Source organism: Melanerpes formicivorus, unplaced genomic scaffold (genome assembly GCF_026170545.1).
Source record: "Melanerpes formicivorus ecotype bairdi unplaced genomic scaffold, bMelFor1.0.p_v2 SCAF_14, whole genome shotgun sequence".
Classification (NCBI taxonomy): domain Eukaryota; kingdom Metazoa; phylum Chordata; class Aves; order Piciformes; family Picidae; genus Melanerpes; species Melanerpes formicivorus.
This window is the reverse complement of record NW_027142366.1, coordinates 11,393,237-11,410,112: the sequence shown is the minus strand read 5'-3', so window position 1 is coordinate 11,410,112 and position 16,876 is coordinate 11,393,237. Positions and strand designations below refer to the sequence as shown.

At 52.7% G+C, this 16,876-nt stretch overlaps 1 protein-coding gene across 7 annotated transcripts in view; it reads left to right on the top strand.

The window, feature by feature from the left end:
- ARHGAP17 (Rho GTPase activating protein 17) overlaps nucleotides 1–16,876 on the top strand; it is a 62,611-nt gene that overhangs the window by 19,680 nt on the left and 26,055 nt on the right. For all 7 annotated transcript variants that reach the window (XM_068147027.1, XM_068147026.1, XM_068147022.1 and 4 more), the window contains exons 2-4: nucleotides 7,858–7,897; nucleotides 14,813–14,917; nucleotides 15,703–15,779. In XM_068147027.1, coding sequence (XP_068003128.1) covers nucleotides 7,858–7,897; nucleotides 14,813–14,917; nucleotides 15,703–15,779 — 222 coding nt within the window. The remainder of the gene's footprint in view (nucleotides 1–7,857; nucleotides 7,898–14,812; nucleotides 14,918–15,702; nucleotides 15,780–16,876) is intronic.

Sequence of the window (16,876 nt, the reverse complement as noted above, 5' to 3'; positions counted from 1 at the left end):
TTGTTCTAAATGGCTAAATTTACTGCCTGGCCTGGGAGAGAAGCCTGGGATCCATTTCACTTAGGAAGGAATTTCAGCTCCCCTGATGTGAGCAGTTTGTCCTGGGGTTCCCTGCGCTCAGAGCCGCAGCCTGCTTGCTTTCCAAGATGATTATCTCCCTGAAGCTCTGCCTTTAATTAGGGCAGGCAGGCTTCAGTAGTGGATGGCTGAGATAGAGGACATCAAAGCTGCAGCCTTTAGATTGAGCAACCAAAGTCTGATGGAGAAACCCAGCAGAGGAAATTAAGAAGGAGGACGAAAGGAGCAGAAATCTTCATTAAGTGAGGCCTGGATGGTGGTTTTGCAGCTCCTGGCCCTCTGAAGATGCACATCTTGATTAATGACAGGTTTTGATGCCTTGGAGGTGAGGCACCATTTTTCAAAGCACTTCTAAAGGATCACCCCAGTGGTGTCATGGGGTACATGAAGTCATACGTGGGGTATGACTAGCAAAGCAAGGGAGGTTCTCCTCCTACTCTGCCCTGCTGAAGCCACTGCTGGAGTCCTGGGTCCCATTCTGGGCTCCCCAGTTCAAGAAGGGCAAAGAACTGCTGGAGAGAGTCCAGAGGAGACTGCAAAGATGCTGAGGGGCCTGGAGTATCTGTGTGAGGAGGAAAGGCTGAGAGCACTGGGGCTGTTGAGCTTGGAGAAGAGCAGCCTGAGAGGGCATCTGATCAATGCTCAGCAAGAGCTAAAGGCTGGAGGGTGAGAGGATGGGGTCAGAGCAGGAGGTTGCATCTCAAGAGGAGGAGAAACTTCTTTGGTGTGAGCTCTGGAGCAGGCTGCCCAGAGAGGTTGTGGGAGTCTCCTCTGGAGAGATTCCAACCCCACCTGGCCATTGTGATCCTGGGCAGGCTTCTGTGGGTGCCCTGCTTGAGCAGGGGGATTGGACTGGGTGGTCTCCAGGGGTCCCTTTCAGCTCCCCCATTCTGTGGTTAGAAGCTACAGGAACTGCATGGGTTAAAATCAGTGACCTGAGCATCTCCTTGGCTTGAAGAGTGGTTCTGCACTGAGGCCCTTGCATAGGAAATGAGCCGTTGGGCTGTCTCCTCCAAAACAGCAGCCTTTGGGGTGATTTCTGCTACTGAAGCATCACCAGACTGATGATGAGAGCCACTGCAGTATTTGTGCAGAAGTTTCTGTCATTCATTTGGGTGAGAAACAGGCAGCAAGGTTGAAGTCTGCTTGGTGAGTGGTGGCCCATAAATACTAAGTAGGTACTAAAAATGGAGGCTGTCACCTGCCAGTCATCCTGAAGTGATTTGTAAGATGTTTAGAAGCTCACAGGCTGTTGGTACCTTGGGTGCTCCTTTGGCAAACCTCCAGCCACACCGAGGATCCCTTGCAGTGTGAATGCTGGGGACTCAAACTGGGATTCACTTGGGGCTTGTGTGACATCATGAACTTGGTTTCTGTGGGGAGAAGTTGTACTTGTTCAAACACATTTCTGCTCTGGCTTGTCTTCAAAGTGCTGTGCAGGTGAAACCCAACTCCTACAGCATATCCACAAAGCTGAGAAGGTGCCCCAGGCTGCCAGAGGAAGCTAAATAAATCCTTTGGAGTGAAGTGGGTTTGCAAAGTGACCTTTTCTATGGGTGGTCATGAAGGCCACAGTTGGAGGAGCTTTTTGCTTTACAGTCACATGTCAGAATCCTTTGATATTTTAAAGATCCTGGGTTCTGAGAAGTGTAGGATGTGGAGCCTGGGTGGGATAGGGGGAGGGGGAAATGTGTGTGGTAAAACCCCTGTTGGAAACTCTAGCTGGCAGGAGAAGGGGCAGGGCAGACCTCATTGTGCTCTTCTCAGCTGGAAGTGAAGAGGTTCCCTGCATCAACAGGACAGGCTGAGGGAGCTGGGGTTGTGCAGCCTGGAGAAGAGAAGGCTCCAGGGAGGCCTTAGGGCAGCCTGCCGGTACCTGAAGGGGGCTACAAGAAAGCTGCAGAGGGACTGTTTGCAAAGGCCTGCAGGGACAGCAGGAGGGGCAATGGTTTGAAATGAGAGAAGAGCAGATTTAGATTGGATGTGAGGAACAACTTCTGCCCCAGGAGAGTGCTGGAACACTGCAACAGGTTGCCCAGGGAGGTGGTTGAGGCCCCATCCCCGGAGGTACTCAAGGTCAGTCTGGACAAGGCTCTGAGCAACCTGCTGCAGTGGGGGATGTTCCTGCTGAGTGCATTGGGCTTGGACTAGATGAGGTCCCTTTTCAATCCAAACCATTCTATGATTGTACCACCTTGATTCCTTGAAGTCAAACCCCAGGACGACAGTGCCACGAACAGGACGTTCAGGTGCTGTGGCGGTCGGTTAAGTGTCCAGCCACAGGCACCCAGCAGTTGCTTCTCCTGCATCCCTATTGAAAAGGCATCACTGGGGTTGTCCCTGGTCTTGTTCAGCTGCTTCAAGCCTTTCTCCTGAGTGAAGTTTTCATGTAGGTTTCAAGTTCTTTGCCATGGATAATGAACAGATTCTGCTGAAGAGGGAAACGTGCTCCTGGAACTCGGCTCAACGTCCGAGCTAAGCTGGGAGCCCTGCAACACCTGCAACCATGGAGTCTGTCCTGGTGAATGTTAAAAAACAAACCTTTTCGAGGGGAAATTGTCCTCCAATGCCGAATTCCTTGTTTTGGAACGGAGCTGCTGATTCTGCCATTTTTCCTGGCAGCAGACCCTGCCTATTGTATGTGGAGAGCCGGCAGGATGTGCTGCCAGCCCCGCGCCCGCCGCCGAAGGTGCTCTCAGTGTGCACTGGCCGGCAGAGCTGAGCTGGGTCCTCCTGCTGACAAACAAACCCTTTGTCAGGGAAGATGGCCCAGCAGGGAAGGCAGAGCTCTCCTTTTGTCTCATGCTTTGGATGTATGTCTCCTCAGTTCCACCCGACTCTTTCCAGGGCTGAGGAATGCAGAGCTGTGTTGTCACAGAGCGAGCTGCCCTCCATGGCATCACCTCCCTGCAGCCCCACCTCCCATCCTCAGCCTCTGACTCAAGGTTTCTGTTTCCACTTGGCCACTGGCACTGAGTCACTCCTTCTGTTCTCAATGGCCAAGTTTTTATGGCTCTTCGTGGCAGGTTTGCTCTCCTTCCTTCCTTCCTTGCTAGACTTTCTCAGAGGGAATTTCCCCTGGGTTGGTAGCTTTGACCTGCTCTGGGGATCAGCCCCTGGGTTGGAACTGATGCTCTGGTGGTGGCCAGGACCCTGCTGTGAGGCCAGTGTGACCTCACAAAATCTCAGGTTGGAAGGGACCCCCAAGGACCATCTTGTCCAAGCTTTCTAGGTGATAGTGGAGTTGAAATGAGCTGGCCCAGCACCCCATCAAGCTGAGTCTCCAAACTGTCCAACATAGGGGAGCTCACCACTTCCTGGGGAGAGGATTCCAATGTTGTTTAGATGAAACTTCATTTTTTTCCCCCTCTCTCTGGGGCTGGTTTAATGGAGCCTCTTGATTTTATCCATGGAAATGTAAATTCTTTCCTCCTGGGAGATAAACACTTTTATCTCAGGAATTCTCATCTGCTCTTCCCAGCTGGACAGAGCAGATTTGTGGCTGGAAGTGTGTGGAGGAGCTGTGGAGTGAAAAAGTGAAGGGATCAGTTTGAAACCTGTGGGGTGAGAGCTGCTCTGCCCCCACCCTGCTTACAGCTGGGCTGGGCTGTGCCAGAGGACCTTCCTGGAGAGAAGGAAGGAAAGAAAATGAACAGTACAAGAAAGCACTTAAGAGAGGGGAGGCCAACTGGGGGCACATGCAGAGCATGTTTAGAATGTCACAGCAAGCTAAAGCATTGTCATTAACATGGCAGCAACTGAAACAGTAGAGTAAAATATAGCCCTCCCAAATACTCCCAAAGCTCTTGGGTAGGCTGCATCAAAAGCAGCATGGCCAGCAGGTGGAGAGAGGGCATTCTGCCCCTCTGCTCTGGTGAGACCCCACCTGCAGTGCTGTAGCCAGCCCTGGGGTCCTCAACACAGGAAGGACATAGACCTGATGGACTGGGTCCAGAGGAGGCTATGAAGGTGATCAGGGGGCTGGAGCACCTCTGCTGCAAAGACAGGCTGAGGGAGCTGGGGTTGTGCACCCTGGGGAAGAGAAGGCTCCAGGCAGACCTTAGAGCAGCCTGCCAGTACCTGAAGGGGGCTGCAAGAAGGCTGCAGAGGGACTGTTTGCAAAGGCCTCATGGAGCAGAGTAACTTCACCTTCAGTCCTCTGAATCCTTCCATTCCTGGGGGAGCAGCTCTGTTCCTGTTGTTGGTGGCCTGCTGCCAGCAGAGCAGCTCTCTTCCATTGCAGCATGGACAGCCTGTGCTGGGCTCTGGTGCCAAGCCCTCTGCACAGAGTACAATGTCCCCAGGCTGCTGCTCCTTCCTCTCTCACGTAGAAGGTGTCAAGAGGCTGCAGGCTGGGCAGGTCCCCATTCCCCTGCCACGTGCCAGTGGATCCTGGACAGATATCTTGGTCACAAACCAGTAGGTTTGGGGCCCCCAGCATGCAGGAGGGGCTGAGAGAGCACAGCATGCCTTCCTCCTTAGTAATGGCTTGGAGGGACCTCCTTTGGCAACTGGGAATGAACTGTCTGAACTGTGTTGGGTTTAGCTGCTGGGAAAGTAAACAGCCAGAGCTGCTGCAGCCTGGGCTTCAGAACCTCCCTGTGGGCTGAGCTGTGCTGGTGGCATCTCCTGGGGGAAGCTTGCAGTGGAGGGTCTCCGGGCTGGAGGCCAGCTACCAGCCCTGCTGGGCTGGGTAAAGCCCTTAGGAAACACTCTCTGCAAGTAAATCTGCCACTCAGTTCTTAATGTTGATCCCAGAGGGATTTTTCCAACTAGATAAGAAGCAAGTAGGACCTAGCAAGTGATAAGAGCAGAGGTTCGAGTAACAGTGAGAAAGATTTAGGGTACTGGAACCATCCAGGAGCTTCTGACAAAGGATGACAGGCAAGAGCTTCAGACTGGAAGAAGCTGAATTTAGGTTGGACCTTAGGAAGAAATTCTTCCCCAGGAGGGTGGAGAGGCACTGGAACAGGTTGCCCAGAGAAAGTGTGGAAGCTTCAAGGCCAGGAGTTTTCAAAGCAAGGTTGCAAGAGGCCTTGCACAGCCTGGCCTAGGGGAAGGTGTCCCTGTCCGTGGGAGGAGGTTGGAGCTGGATGATCCTTAAGGCCCCTTCCAGCCCAAACTATTGTAGGATTCTCTCAAGTTGCTCATTGTGCAGTTACTCAGCAGCAGGAATCAGCATCCCATGGGGCTGCAGTGAGATGCAGACTCTGAACCAGTTGTGCCTGTGGGAGGCCAGCAGAGCTGCCTTTGACGGACGGTTGCTGCTTTGCCCCGCTGGCTGAGGAGCTGGGGCTGTGCTGCTGTCACAGGGCTGCTGTTGCTGCTCCATGCTTGTGGTCACTGCCAAACCATCATGATTGAGTGGCCCTTTCTTGGCTTCCTTATTAAAGGTGGAATGTGGGCCTGCAGGAAGGGTGAGGTCTTCCCTCCTGCACTTCCGAACCTGACATCATCGCTGCTGGCTTTGCTAAATGAGCGCTGGCCTGAGGATGCTGCCCTGCTGCCACCCGTGATGATGATGATGATGATGACAGGGGCAGAATGTCCCTGGCTCCACAAGAGGGGAGCAGGATTTTCAAGCTGTCACTTGGAAGTCCTTGATGAACCAGTTTGGTGCAGAGGGAGGTTTGCACTCCGCATCGCGGCGCAGTCTGTGGGGAGCCATAGGTCAAGTGGCAACAAACTTCTGCTGGCACAGGAAAGGAGGCTGAGGGGAGACCTTCTGGCCCTCTACTGATCCCTGAAAGGAGGCTGGAGCCAGGTGGGGGTTGGTCTCTTCTTCCAAAGAAGAAGTGATAGGAGGAGAGGAAATGGCCTCAAGTTGCACCAGAGGAGGTTTAAGTTGGGCATGAGAGGAAACTTCCTCACTGAAAGGGTCCTCAAAGACTGGAGCAGGCTGCCCGGGGAGGTGGCTGAGTCCCCATCCCTGGAGGTGTTTCAAAGAGGCAGAGATGTGGTGCTGGGGGCCATGGTTTAGCACCAGCCTTGGTGCTTGCCCACCACCATGGGTAGCATGGGCCAGGCCTTGACAAGCCTCAAGGGGAAGAAATTGTTCCTCATGTCCAACCTAAACCTCCCCTGGCACCATTTCAGTCCACATCCTGTTACCCTGTCGCTTGTTCCTTGGGAGCAGAGACCAACCCCCACCTGGTTCCAGCCTCCTTTTAGGGAGCTGTAGAGAGCAATGAGGTCTCTCCCCTCAGCCTCCTCTTCTCCAGGCTGAACAACCCTAGGTCCCTCATATGCTCCTCACCAGACCTGTCCTCCAGATCCTTCACCAGTTTGGTTGTGCTTTGTCTGCTGGGTGGGAATAGCTCTGTGAGCTGCCAGCCCCTGCCCTGTGATTCTCAGCAGCTCTGTGGGTTAATGATGTGCAGGTAGCCAGCTCCAAGTACTCTAAATGTTCTTAGAAGTCATTTTGAGTTGCAGCACCTGAGGTGACTCTTACCTGAGTCCCCTGCTCAGGTTGAGGTTGTGTGTTCTGGCCAGGTTGAGGTTGTGTCTTCTCCTCTGGTGTGTCAGATCTTCACTGTGCCTGTTCCCTGTCAGCTCAGTGCTTGTGTCTCAGCAGCCAGGGTGAATGAACTCCTGAAACGCCTTCCTCTGATCTTTCTCTTACCCTGAGCCAAGCTGAGGGCCAGAGAGATCCACAGGGGAATCAGGCTGAGCTTCAGCTGCGTGCTGGAGATGCAGAAGTCAGCTGCTTTTTCTCTAAACCACATTTCTAGGCACAAGAAGGAAGCTGAGACCTGGGGCTATGGGAAGGTGGAGTAAGGCAGCTGCTCTCCCATTGCCAGTCTCTTGCACACAGCTAATCCCTGTGCACTGTGTGTGTGGCACTGTTGCTCTCCTGCTGCTTTCCCAAGTTACCCTGGAAGGCTAGAGTCCACTGGCAGGTCAGCTGCTGGAGCTCTGCTAAGCTGATGAAGGAAAAAGAGACTACAAGAAAGCTGAGTAGGAGCTTTTGACAAGGGCTTGGAGTGACAGGATGAGGGGCAGTGGCTCTGAGCTGGGAGAGGGGAGAGGCTCTGAGCTGGAAGAGGGGAGACTGAGGCTGGAGATGAGGAAGAAACTCTTTACAGCAAGGGTGGTGAGGCCCTGAACAGGTTGCCCAGGGAGGTTGTGGCTGCCCCCTCCCTGGAGGTGTTCAAGGCCAGGTACAAGGCCAGAGCAATCTGGTGTAGTGGGAGGTGTCCCTGCCCATGGCAGGGGGGTTGGAACTGGATGGTGTTTCAGGTCCCTTCCACCCCAAGCCACTGTAGGATTCTAGGAAAATGAACTTTCTGTGCATGAGCAGCCTTGTGGTCAGGTATTAACCAGCTTGCAGGATCAGAAGGAAGCCCATGCAGTAGAGAGGATCTCTACCAGCAGCACGGTAAAGCCTTTGGACAGGAAAGCAGAGTACTGGAGGAGGGCCAAGTCCTCTGTGGCAAGAGAGGTGTAGTAGCAGTGAGCAGCCAAGTAGGAGAGATCACAGGGGAACTAAATTTATCTGTCCTCTGGTTTATACATGTAGCAAAGGGAAGCTGCAGCAGCCTTCTAGCTATGAGTCAGCCCCAGTCAGCCCTGTATCAACATTAACCAATTCAAGGTTGATGTGCAAACTGGGACTGGAGCAAGGTGTGGGGTTGGACCTGTGAAGGTTTGAGTGTGTGTCCTGCTGCTGGGGATGGGACTGGAACTGGAAACCCAACAGGTTTTGTTGAAAGCATTGTAGCAATCCTTGCCCCTGAACCTGCTCATTAACCTGACAATGACCTTGTTTTCCTCCCTTAGGGCTGAGAAAACAGAGGTGCTCAGTGAGGACCTGCTGCAGGTATGGTAACACATGGGATATGGGGGGGGTTGTGATGCTCTTTGTGAAGGGTGAGCCTTTGGAGTTCTGGGGATGGGGGGAAAGCCACTGGAAATGGGATGGAAACAAAGGTTTCTTTGGCTGACTCCTCAGCACACAGAACCTGCTACCTTTGGAGTGGAAAAACTTTGGGCCCTTCTGCTTGTGAACCTGCTGGTACAGCTTGGGGAAGGGAGGGAGGAAGCCTTGTGGCATTTAATGAGATGAAGCAGCTCATTAAGCTTCTGAACCATTAGTGCCAATGACTTGACAGTGCCTGGTGGAGCACCACTAGCTGGGAAGAAAGCAGGCTTGAGCACAGCTGCTTTCTCTCTTCATTTCTGTTCCTCTTGAAGAGGTCAGCCTGGGCCTGGAGAGAAGTTGCCAGCAAACGTGCCAAGTGCTGGCTACAAGATAATGGCAAGAGGTTTTTGCCTGTGAGGCTGAAGTATGTGTCCAAATGTTTGACTTGGGGAGTCTGTTCTCAGACTTGCCAGGCTGACAGCTGAGTTGTTTGCAGAGTTGTCATCTTGGGGGAAGTCTCTCCTCAGCTCTGCAGCTCTCAGGGGGCAGTTCTAGCTGTGGCTGGTGGATTAACAAGGTTGACTGGTGACAGGGAACAGGCTGGACTCCAGACTCGTTCTGCAGAGTTTCCTTCCTCTGGTCACCTTGTGAAAGGCTTAAGAGCCATGGCAGAGCATAAAGTGGGGAGAGGGAAACCAGGCTGGCTGCTCCATGGCACCTCCTGGGTGATTCACAGGCTGCATTGGGTTGGAAGGGACCCTCCAAGGTCATCTTGTCCCAACCCCCCTGCACTCAGCAGGGCCACTTCCAACTGGATCAGGCTGCCCAGGACCACATGAAGTATGTTCTTGAATGTTACCAGGAATGGAGCCTCAACCACACCCCTGGGCAGCCTGTTCCCGTGTCTCACCACCCTCATTGTGCAGAACTTCTTCCTGATGCCCAACCTAAACCTGCCCTGCTCCGCTTTCAAACTGTTGCCCCTCATCCTATCCCCACAGGCCCTTCTGACCAGCCCCTTCCCACCTTCCTGTAGGTCCCCTTCAGATACTGAAATGCAGCTCTAGGGTCTCCCTGGAGCCTTCTCCTCTCCAGGCTGAAGAGCCCCAACTTTCTCAGCCTGCCCCCATAGCAGAGGTTTTCCAGCCCTCTGGTCATCTTTGTGGCCTCCTCTGGACCTTCTCCCACAGGTCCATGTCCTCCTTGTATTGAGGGTGCTAGAGCTGGACACAGCACTCAGCTGAGGTCTCCCCAGAGCAGAAGGGCAGGCTCACCTCTCTTGCCCTGCTGGTCATGCATCTTTGGATGCAGCCCAGGCTGCTATTGCCCTTCTGGGCTGCAAGTGCACATTGCTGGCTCATGTCCAGCTTCTTGACCACCACTCCCCCAGGCTGAATTTGCTGTCAAGGGTTGCCCCAGCCTGGGTACAGGACCTTGCCCTTTGCCTTATTGAACCTCATGAGATTCTCCTCATGGGATGGTGGTTAGTCCAGATGGATTACAGAGTGTCTCAGAATGCTTCAGCTCAGGGCTCCACATGAAACATGGAAGCCAGGCAGATGATGTCAGGACTTTTTGGTTCACAGCTCTCCAGCTGTTGAGATTAAAGTAGGGGATGAGAGAGAGGAGCAGCCTGAAAACTTGAAATCAGCACAAATGCATGAAATCATCTTGAGTCATGGTGAAATGAGCTGACCTGGACCATCTGTGAGACCAGCAGGATGAGAGAGGTGATTCTGCCCCTCTGTTCTGCTCTGGGGAGATCACCTGGAGCACTGCATCCAGTTCTGGTGCCCCCAGCACAAGAGGGACATGGAGCTGCAGGAAGAGGTCCAGAGGAGGCCACCAAGATGACCAGGGGGCTGTAGAACCTCCCCTATGGGCACAGGCTGAGAGAGTTGGGACTGTTCAGCCTGGAGAAGAGAAGACTCCAGGGAGACCTTAGAGCATCCTGCCAGTACCTGAAGGGGCTGCAGGAGAGCTGGGGCGGGACTTTTGGCAAGGGCTTGGAGTGACAGGATGAGGGGCAAGGGCTTGGAGCTTGAAGAGGAGAGCTTGAGACAGGAGATTAGGAAGAAATGCTTGAGAGTGAGGGTGGGGAGACACTGGCACAGGCTGCCCAGGGAGGTTGTGGCTGCCTCCTGCCTGGAGGTGTTCAAGGCCAGGCTGGATGAGGCCTTGAGCAAGCTGGGCTGCTGGGAGGTGTCCCTGCCCATGGCAGGGGGGTTGGAACTGAATGAGCTTTGGGGTCCCTTCCACCCCAGCCCATTTTGTTCTTCCCCAACTGTTTTATGTGAACCATAAATCCCTGCTCAGTTTGACAGCACTTCCATTTTGACAGCTTCCATCTCTGCACAGATGTCAACAATTCAAGAGCACAAAGGAAGTTAAGGCACCTTGAGAGCCTTCAAAGGCTTCTCTGCTTTCCTGGGTAGCTGCAGAATAGTGACATGGAGTGAAAGCCAAAAATCCTGCTGCTGGTTGCCAAAACAATTTTGCAAGCAAGGCTTTCCCAGGCAGGGAGCAGACTGGCTACACCCAAGTGGAAGAATTTACTCACTTGTTTGTTTGCTCTTGGGGGCTTGTGGAGGGGAGGGAGGCTCTTATCTAACTAAAGAGCTGAAAAAGCAGGGCACTGTTCACTTTCTAACCAGGCTTCATAGTGTTCTTCTTTTATATTTAGCTCCAGCTTTGACCTGGGATCACCACAGCTTTTCATTTCTCTTTTCTGAAGTGCAGTGCTCCCAAGTATCTCAGCTAGATGTGTTCCTGCCTGAAGACAAGGGCCAGAATTCACTGCTGGAAAGGCTTCTACAATAGCCTCGCTTTCTGGCCTGCCCTGTGGGGTATAATAAAGCAATTGTGGGATGTTTTGTACACTGAAGATGCCCTGTGGCTACAGACAGCCTGGCCTGCAGGTCACATTTTCAGTTCAAAGGTAGCTTAATGGAGATTAATGTCCTTCCTGCTTTGAACTGCAAAGCAGATCCAAAAGGAGGATATATGATCATGAAGACTGGGGTCATGTTCCTCCTGTCAGTCTTCTGCCCTTTGAGTTCAGCATTCAGAGTGCCTAGAAGGAGGCTGTTGGCAGTGCCATGTGCTCCAGAGGCTTTCCAAGGAACCCAAGCCACTATGCAGGGCTTCCAAGAGAATCCCTGGAATCATCCTGGAATGGCTCAGGGTGGAAGGGACCTCAGAGATCATCCACTCCAACCTCCCCCCCATGGGCAGGGCCACCTCTCAACTGGACTCAGCTGCCCAAGGCCTCATCCAGCCTGGCCTTAAACACCCCCAGGGAGGGGATATCCACAACCTCCTTGGGCAGCCTATTCCAGTGATCCACCACCCTTGCACTGAGGAGCTTCTTCCTAAGATCCAGGCTGAGCTGTGCTAGTCTGCTGGGGGCTGGAGGATGGTTCAGACACAGGGTGTCACCGTGCTTCAGGTGTGAAGTACTGTGGTCAGTGCTCTGAGGAGCCTTGGCTACGTGGCTGAGCAAAAATAAACACTTGCTAAAACCTCTGCTCAGTGTTTGAAGTCTTGAGTGGTCAAGGAGGCAGAAAGAAATGCTTTCAGGAGCAGGGGGTGGTTTAGCATGTGGTGAAGGGGCTGCCCTGGGCAGATAGCAGACATCAGTGGCTTTGGCTGCAGCAGCAGATCACAGCCAGCACCACCACCTTCTGCCTTGTGCCTTCAGAGCACTCCTTGGGCAGGTACTCTGCCCCTTGCTCTGATGGAGCTTTGCTGAGCATTGTGAGCACCTCAGTTTGCATTCATCTTGTGGCTGTCAAGATGTCCCTTTAATGCTTCAGTCCTTCTGCACTGTTCCTCCAGCCCTCCTGTCCTCCTTCTCTTTCACCTTCTCTTTGGACTTGCAAAGCCTGCTGCTGGGCAGCATGGCCCCAAGGGCCAGCTTTGGGTGCTCTTCCTGGCTACAGCTTAGCAGAACCTTCTGAAAGGAAACAAGGAGCCCAGTGCTGCACATGTTCATGTTTTCAGGACAGAGCTCCCACATCCAGCAGCTGTGGTTCCCTGCTGATCCTCACCCAGTGCCCATCTGGCCATGCCTCCCTCCATTGGCATCTTCCTCCTTGCAGCTCCTTCCAGCCCCCACCCCTGCAGGTCCCTCTTCCCTGCTGTCCCTTTTAGCAGCTGGATTTTGTACCAGATGCTTTTGGTGGGACCTGATCACCTCCCTCCAGCTGTAACCACATCAGGGATGTACATATCCCACATGAACCCGTTGGGAGGAAGAAATGTGTCCTTCTGAGCTGGATCTGTAACATTCACAAGGAGAAGCTGCAGCATCATGAGAACACAGCAGTCTCTGTCCTCTGCTAACAACCAGGGATGGATCTCCTGCTTCAAATCCAGCCATGATACCCTTCACAGGACCTACCATGGGGCTAACAAGGCCATGGGCAACGTCCTGCACCTGGCTCAGCGCCAATCCAGGCTGGGCAAGGAGAAGCTCCAGAGCAGCCCTCAGGAAAAGGACTTGGGGGGATCAGCTGATTACAAACTCCCCACAAGCCAACAATGGTCACTGGCAGCCCAGAAGGTTCCCCCAGCACCAGAAGGACATGGAACTGTTGGAGAGGGTCCAGAGGAAGCCACCAAGGTGATCAGAGGGCTGGAGCACCTCTGCAGTGGGGACAGGCTGAAAGAGTTGGGGCTGCTCAGCCTGGAGAAGAGAAGATTCTAGGGAGAACTTAGAGCATCCTCCCAGTACCTGAAGGGACTCCAGGCGAGCTGGGGAGGGACTTTTGACAAGGGCTTGGAGTGGATAGGATGAGGGGCAATGGCTCTGAGGTGGAAGAGGGGAGATTAAGACTGGAGATGAGGAAGAAATTCTTTCTGGTGAGGGTGGGGAGACCCTGGAAGAGGTTGCCCTGGTGGGTTGTGGATGCTCCCTCCCTGAAGGTGTTGAAGACCAGGCTGGATGAGGCCTTGAGCAAGCTGGGCTGGTGGGAGGTGTCCCTGCCCATGGCAGGGGGGTTGGAACTGAATGAGCTTTGAGATCCCTTCTAACCCGAAGTGTTCTAAGAATCTATGGTAACAGCCCTAAAATTACTCCTTGGTACTGTCATCTCTGAGTGATGGGCACAGTTCTTGTCCTCTTGGAAGGGTAGCAGGAGTGCTTTTTTCAAGCTGTGCCAGACTGGATCCTGGAATATTTCTGAGGCTGAAGTCTCCTTTATTTTCCCTTGGCTTTTTAAAGAGAAGCTGTTCCAAAGGGCCTCCTTTAATTCTTGGTGAGTCATCAAAATGCAGATAAACCACATTCTTTTGGTGCTGTGCACAGGGAGCTCATCACTGTTGTTTGTTTGCTTTTGGTGTTCTTTGGGAGAAAATAGTCCACATTCCTTGAAACCCCCTGCAGAAGCAGTTTGTTCATGCCTGGCTTTGTCATCTTCACAGGCTGAATGCTGAAGCTTCAAATCTGCTCTGAGAAACAGAACTGCTGGGCCTCAACACCTAATTTGTGGTGGTTGGTGGGGTTTGGGTTTTTACTCATTCCACAGCCCATTAATCTCTGCCTGAAAATATTCCTTGGCTTGGCATGTAGGGACCTTTGCCCTTGCATTCAGTGCCTGGGGAAGGAAGCCCAGCACGAGTTTTGCAGCCCAGAGATTTAGCCCAGCATGAAGGGGTCTTGGAATAGGTTGGGTTAGAAGGGACCTTAAAGATCATCCAGTTCCAACCCCCCTGCCACAGGCACAAACACCTCCCACCAGCCCAGCTTGCTCAAGGCCTCATCCAGCCTGGTCTTGAGCATTTCCAGGGAGGGAGCATCCACAACCCACCAGGGCAACCTCTTCCAGGGTCTCCCCACCCTCACCAGAAAGAATTTCTTCCTCATCTTCAGTCTCAATCTCCCCTCTTCCACCTCAGAGCCATTGCCCCTCATCCTATCCACTCCAAGCCCTTGTCAAAAGTCCCTCCCCAGCTCTCCTGCAGCCCCTTCAGGTACTGGGAGGCTGCTCTAAGTTCTCCCTAGAATCTTCTCTTCTCCAGGCTGAGCAGCCCCAACTCTTTCAGCCTGTCCCCACTGCAGAGGTGCTCCAGCCCTCTGATCACCTTGGTGGCTTCCTCTAGACCCTCTCCAACAGTTCCATGTCCTTCTGGTGCTGGGGGAACCTTCTGGGCTGCCAGTGACCATTGTTGGCTTGTGGGGAGTTTGTAATCAGCTGACACCCCCAAGTTCTTCTCCTGAGGGCTGCTCTGGAGCTTCTTCTTGCCCAGCCTGGATTGGTGCTGAGCCAGGTGCAGGACCTTGCCCGTGGCCCTGTTAGCCCCATGGTAGGTCCTGTGAAGGGCATCATGGCTGGATTTAAAGCAGGAGATCCATCCCTGGTTGTTAGCAGAGGACACAGACTGCAGCTCTCCCGCAGCCCCCTTCAGTGCTCAGCTTTGTCTTTACTCTTCTGCTTTGCTGGTTCATGATGCAAAAATGGCTTTCCCCCACTTCTCCCCACAAATTAGTGTCTTAGCTACCTGCAGCTGCCACCTCTCCCTGATGACAGGTACCAAGCTGATTGGGCTGAGACAAAAAGCAGGAGCAGTGTTGTTGTTCTTCTTCCCCTCTCCAGCCTTGTGAGCACTGCAAGCTCTGTGCCACTGAGGGGCTGGGGGTGGGGGGAGAGCAGCTCCAGTCTCTGTGTGAGCATTTTTTGCTGCCAGGCACTTCTGCTGAGCATCTGAACTTCTGGTGAGCTGTGGAACTTGAGAAATACAGAACCCAGAACTGAGTGTGGTACAGGAGGAAGAGTTTTTGTTCTGCTGAGGCCAGGAAAATGACTTCTGTTTTTTGCTTTGTTTTCCTCCTCCTTTCTCTCTCTCTCTCTCTCTCCCCCTCCTGCTGCCCAGATCGAGAGGCGTCTGGACACTGTGAGATCTGTTTGCCACATTGCGCAGAAGAGATTAATTGCATGTTTGCAGGGCCAGCATGGTACAGACCCTGAGAAGAGACATGTAAGTACAGTTGGCCTTTGGCTTGCCTTCTGGCACTCCTCTGAATGTGCTCTGCAGCTGCTGGGCCTCAAATCAGCCAAGGGAAAGAACACTCTGTAAAATCCCCTCCCCTGCTTGGTAAAGTGCTGGCTGGAAAACTCTCGCCCCAAACTCTTAACAGCACAGCCTTGGGGGGACCTGAGTGGTGCCAGGGCACTCAGTGGTGTCTGCATTCTGCTGAGGACTCTCAGCTTTCTTGTGGCCTGGAAGGAGTTTCTGTGAGCCTGATCAAGCTCCTCGTAAGTAGAGTTAGCTTTGTGCCCCAGCATCTCCAGTTAACTGCCAGTGCTTTGCTGGGCATGCTTGATTCCTCTCCCTCTTTAAAAAGCCATGGATGTGTTCTCTTGCAGTGTTAGAACCAGAAATCATGAACACTCCACTTTCCTCCTTCTGTTGACCACTATACCCTGATAAGGAGCACACAGGATGAACGTCTACAGGGAGAGGGGGCAAGCATGTTGCTTAGAGCTCGAGTCACAGCTTGTCTGTGACCACAGCTGAGGTCCATTTTGGGCCACTCCAACCAAGACCACCAAGAAATTGCTTTGGAAAGTCTCTGAGAACAGGAGGCTTGAGCTTTGAAACTGTTTGTGACTTGATGCTTCCTTAAAGTCAAAGAATGAGCTCTGTGTGTGTGTGTAATAGAAACCACATGGAAGAAGAGAAAAGCCTGAGAGGGAATGTATTGGGAAAGCTGGAAGGGGTGACCAGAGCATAGCTAAAGCACTCTGCCTTCTGTCCCACAGAAAAAACTTCCTCTAACAGCTCTTGCTCAGAACATGCAAGAAGGATCTGTCCAGCTCAGTGATGAAACTCTGCTGGGGTAAGTGTTTGGCTTGCTTTGCAAGCTGCAGTCTCTCATTTTGTTGCCTGCAGGGCTCTAATCAGAGGCTTTGGGTACACAAGGGCTGGTTTCAGTCTAATGAAACTAATACTCTGGGATTCCTTCTCTAATCCAAAGGGAGGAAAAGTGAGCAAGCATTTGTGGAGTGATTTCTGGGGGAGAGTTTTAAGCTTGCTCTGAATCACATTCCAGAGGGTTCTGATTCTTTGGTATCTTCACAAGCATTTGCAAATGGCTTTTATCCTTGTGGATGAGTGAAATTATTCTCTCCAGTTATGGTTCAAGTGCTGCATTCTGCAGGCCTGCATTCATGGCTTCAGCTGGTGTCAGTTTGCATTCCTGGGGTCTGGGTTAAAATTCACAGATTCATAGAATGGTGTGGGTTGGAAGGGACCTCAAAGTTCTGCTGGCCCAGATTACCTCACCCAGCCTGGCACTGAACACCTCCAGAGAGAGGGCATCCACAGCCTCCTTGGGCAACCTATTCCAGTGTCTCCCCACCCTCACCAGAAAGAATTTCTTCCTAATCTCCAGCCTCATTCTCCCCTCTTCCAGCTGAGAGCCATTGCCCCTCATGCTATCACTCCAAGCCCTTGCCAAAAGCCCCTCCCCAGCTCTCCTGGAGCCCCTTCAGGTGCTGGGAGGCTGCTCTAAGGTCTCCCTGAAGCCTTCTTTTGTCCAGGCTGAGCAGCCCCAACTCTCCCAGCCTGTCCCCACTACAGAGGTGCTGCAGCCCTCTGATCATCTTGGCAGCTTCCTTTGGACCCTCTCCAAGAGTTCCCCATCCAGTTCCCTTCTCCTGGCAAAGTGCAGGTTTGCAGCTTACAGGGAAGTGGCTGAACTACATGAAAAATCAATTTGCTGAATCCCTCCAGCACATGTTTCCTCATTGCTGATGGGAATTCCAATGGAGCCAGTGGAGGATGACCTGCAAAACCTTTGCTTTCATTTTTCTGAGCTGTTGCAGGAGATTTAAAGATGGATCAAAACCTCTTTGGGTTTTTTTTTGTGGTGGGTGTTGGTTTTTTTTCTTCCTTAGAAGAAGCTTAAACCAAAGGTCAGGTCCTGGGTTTGGA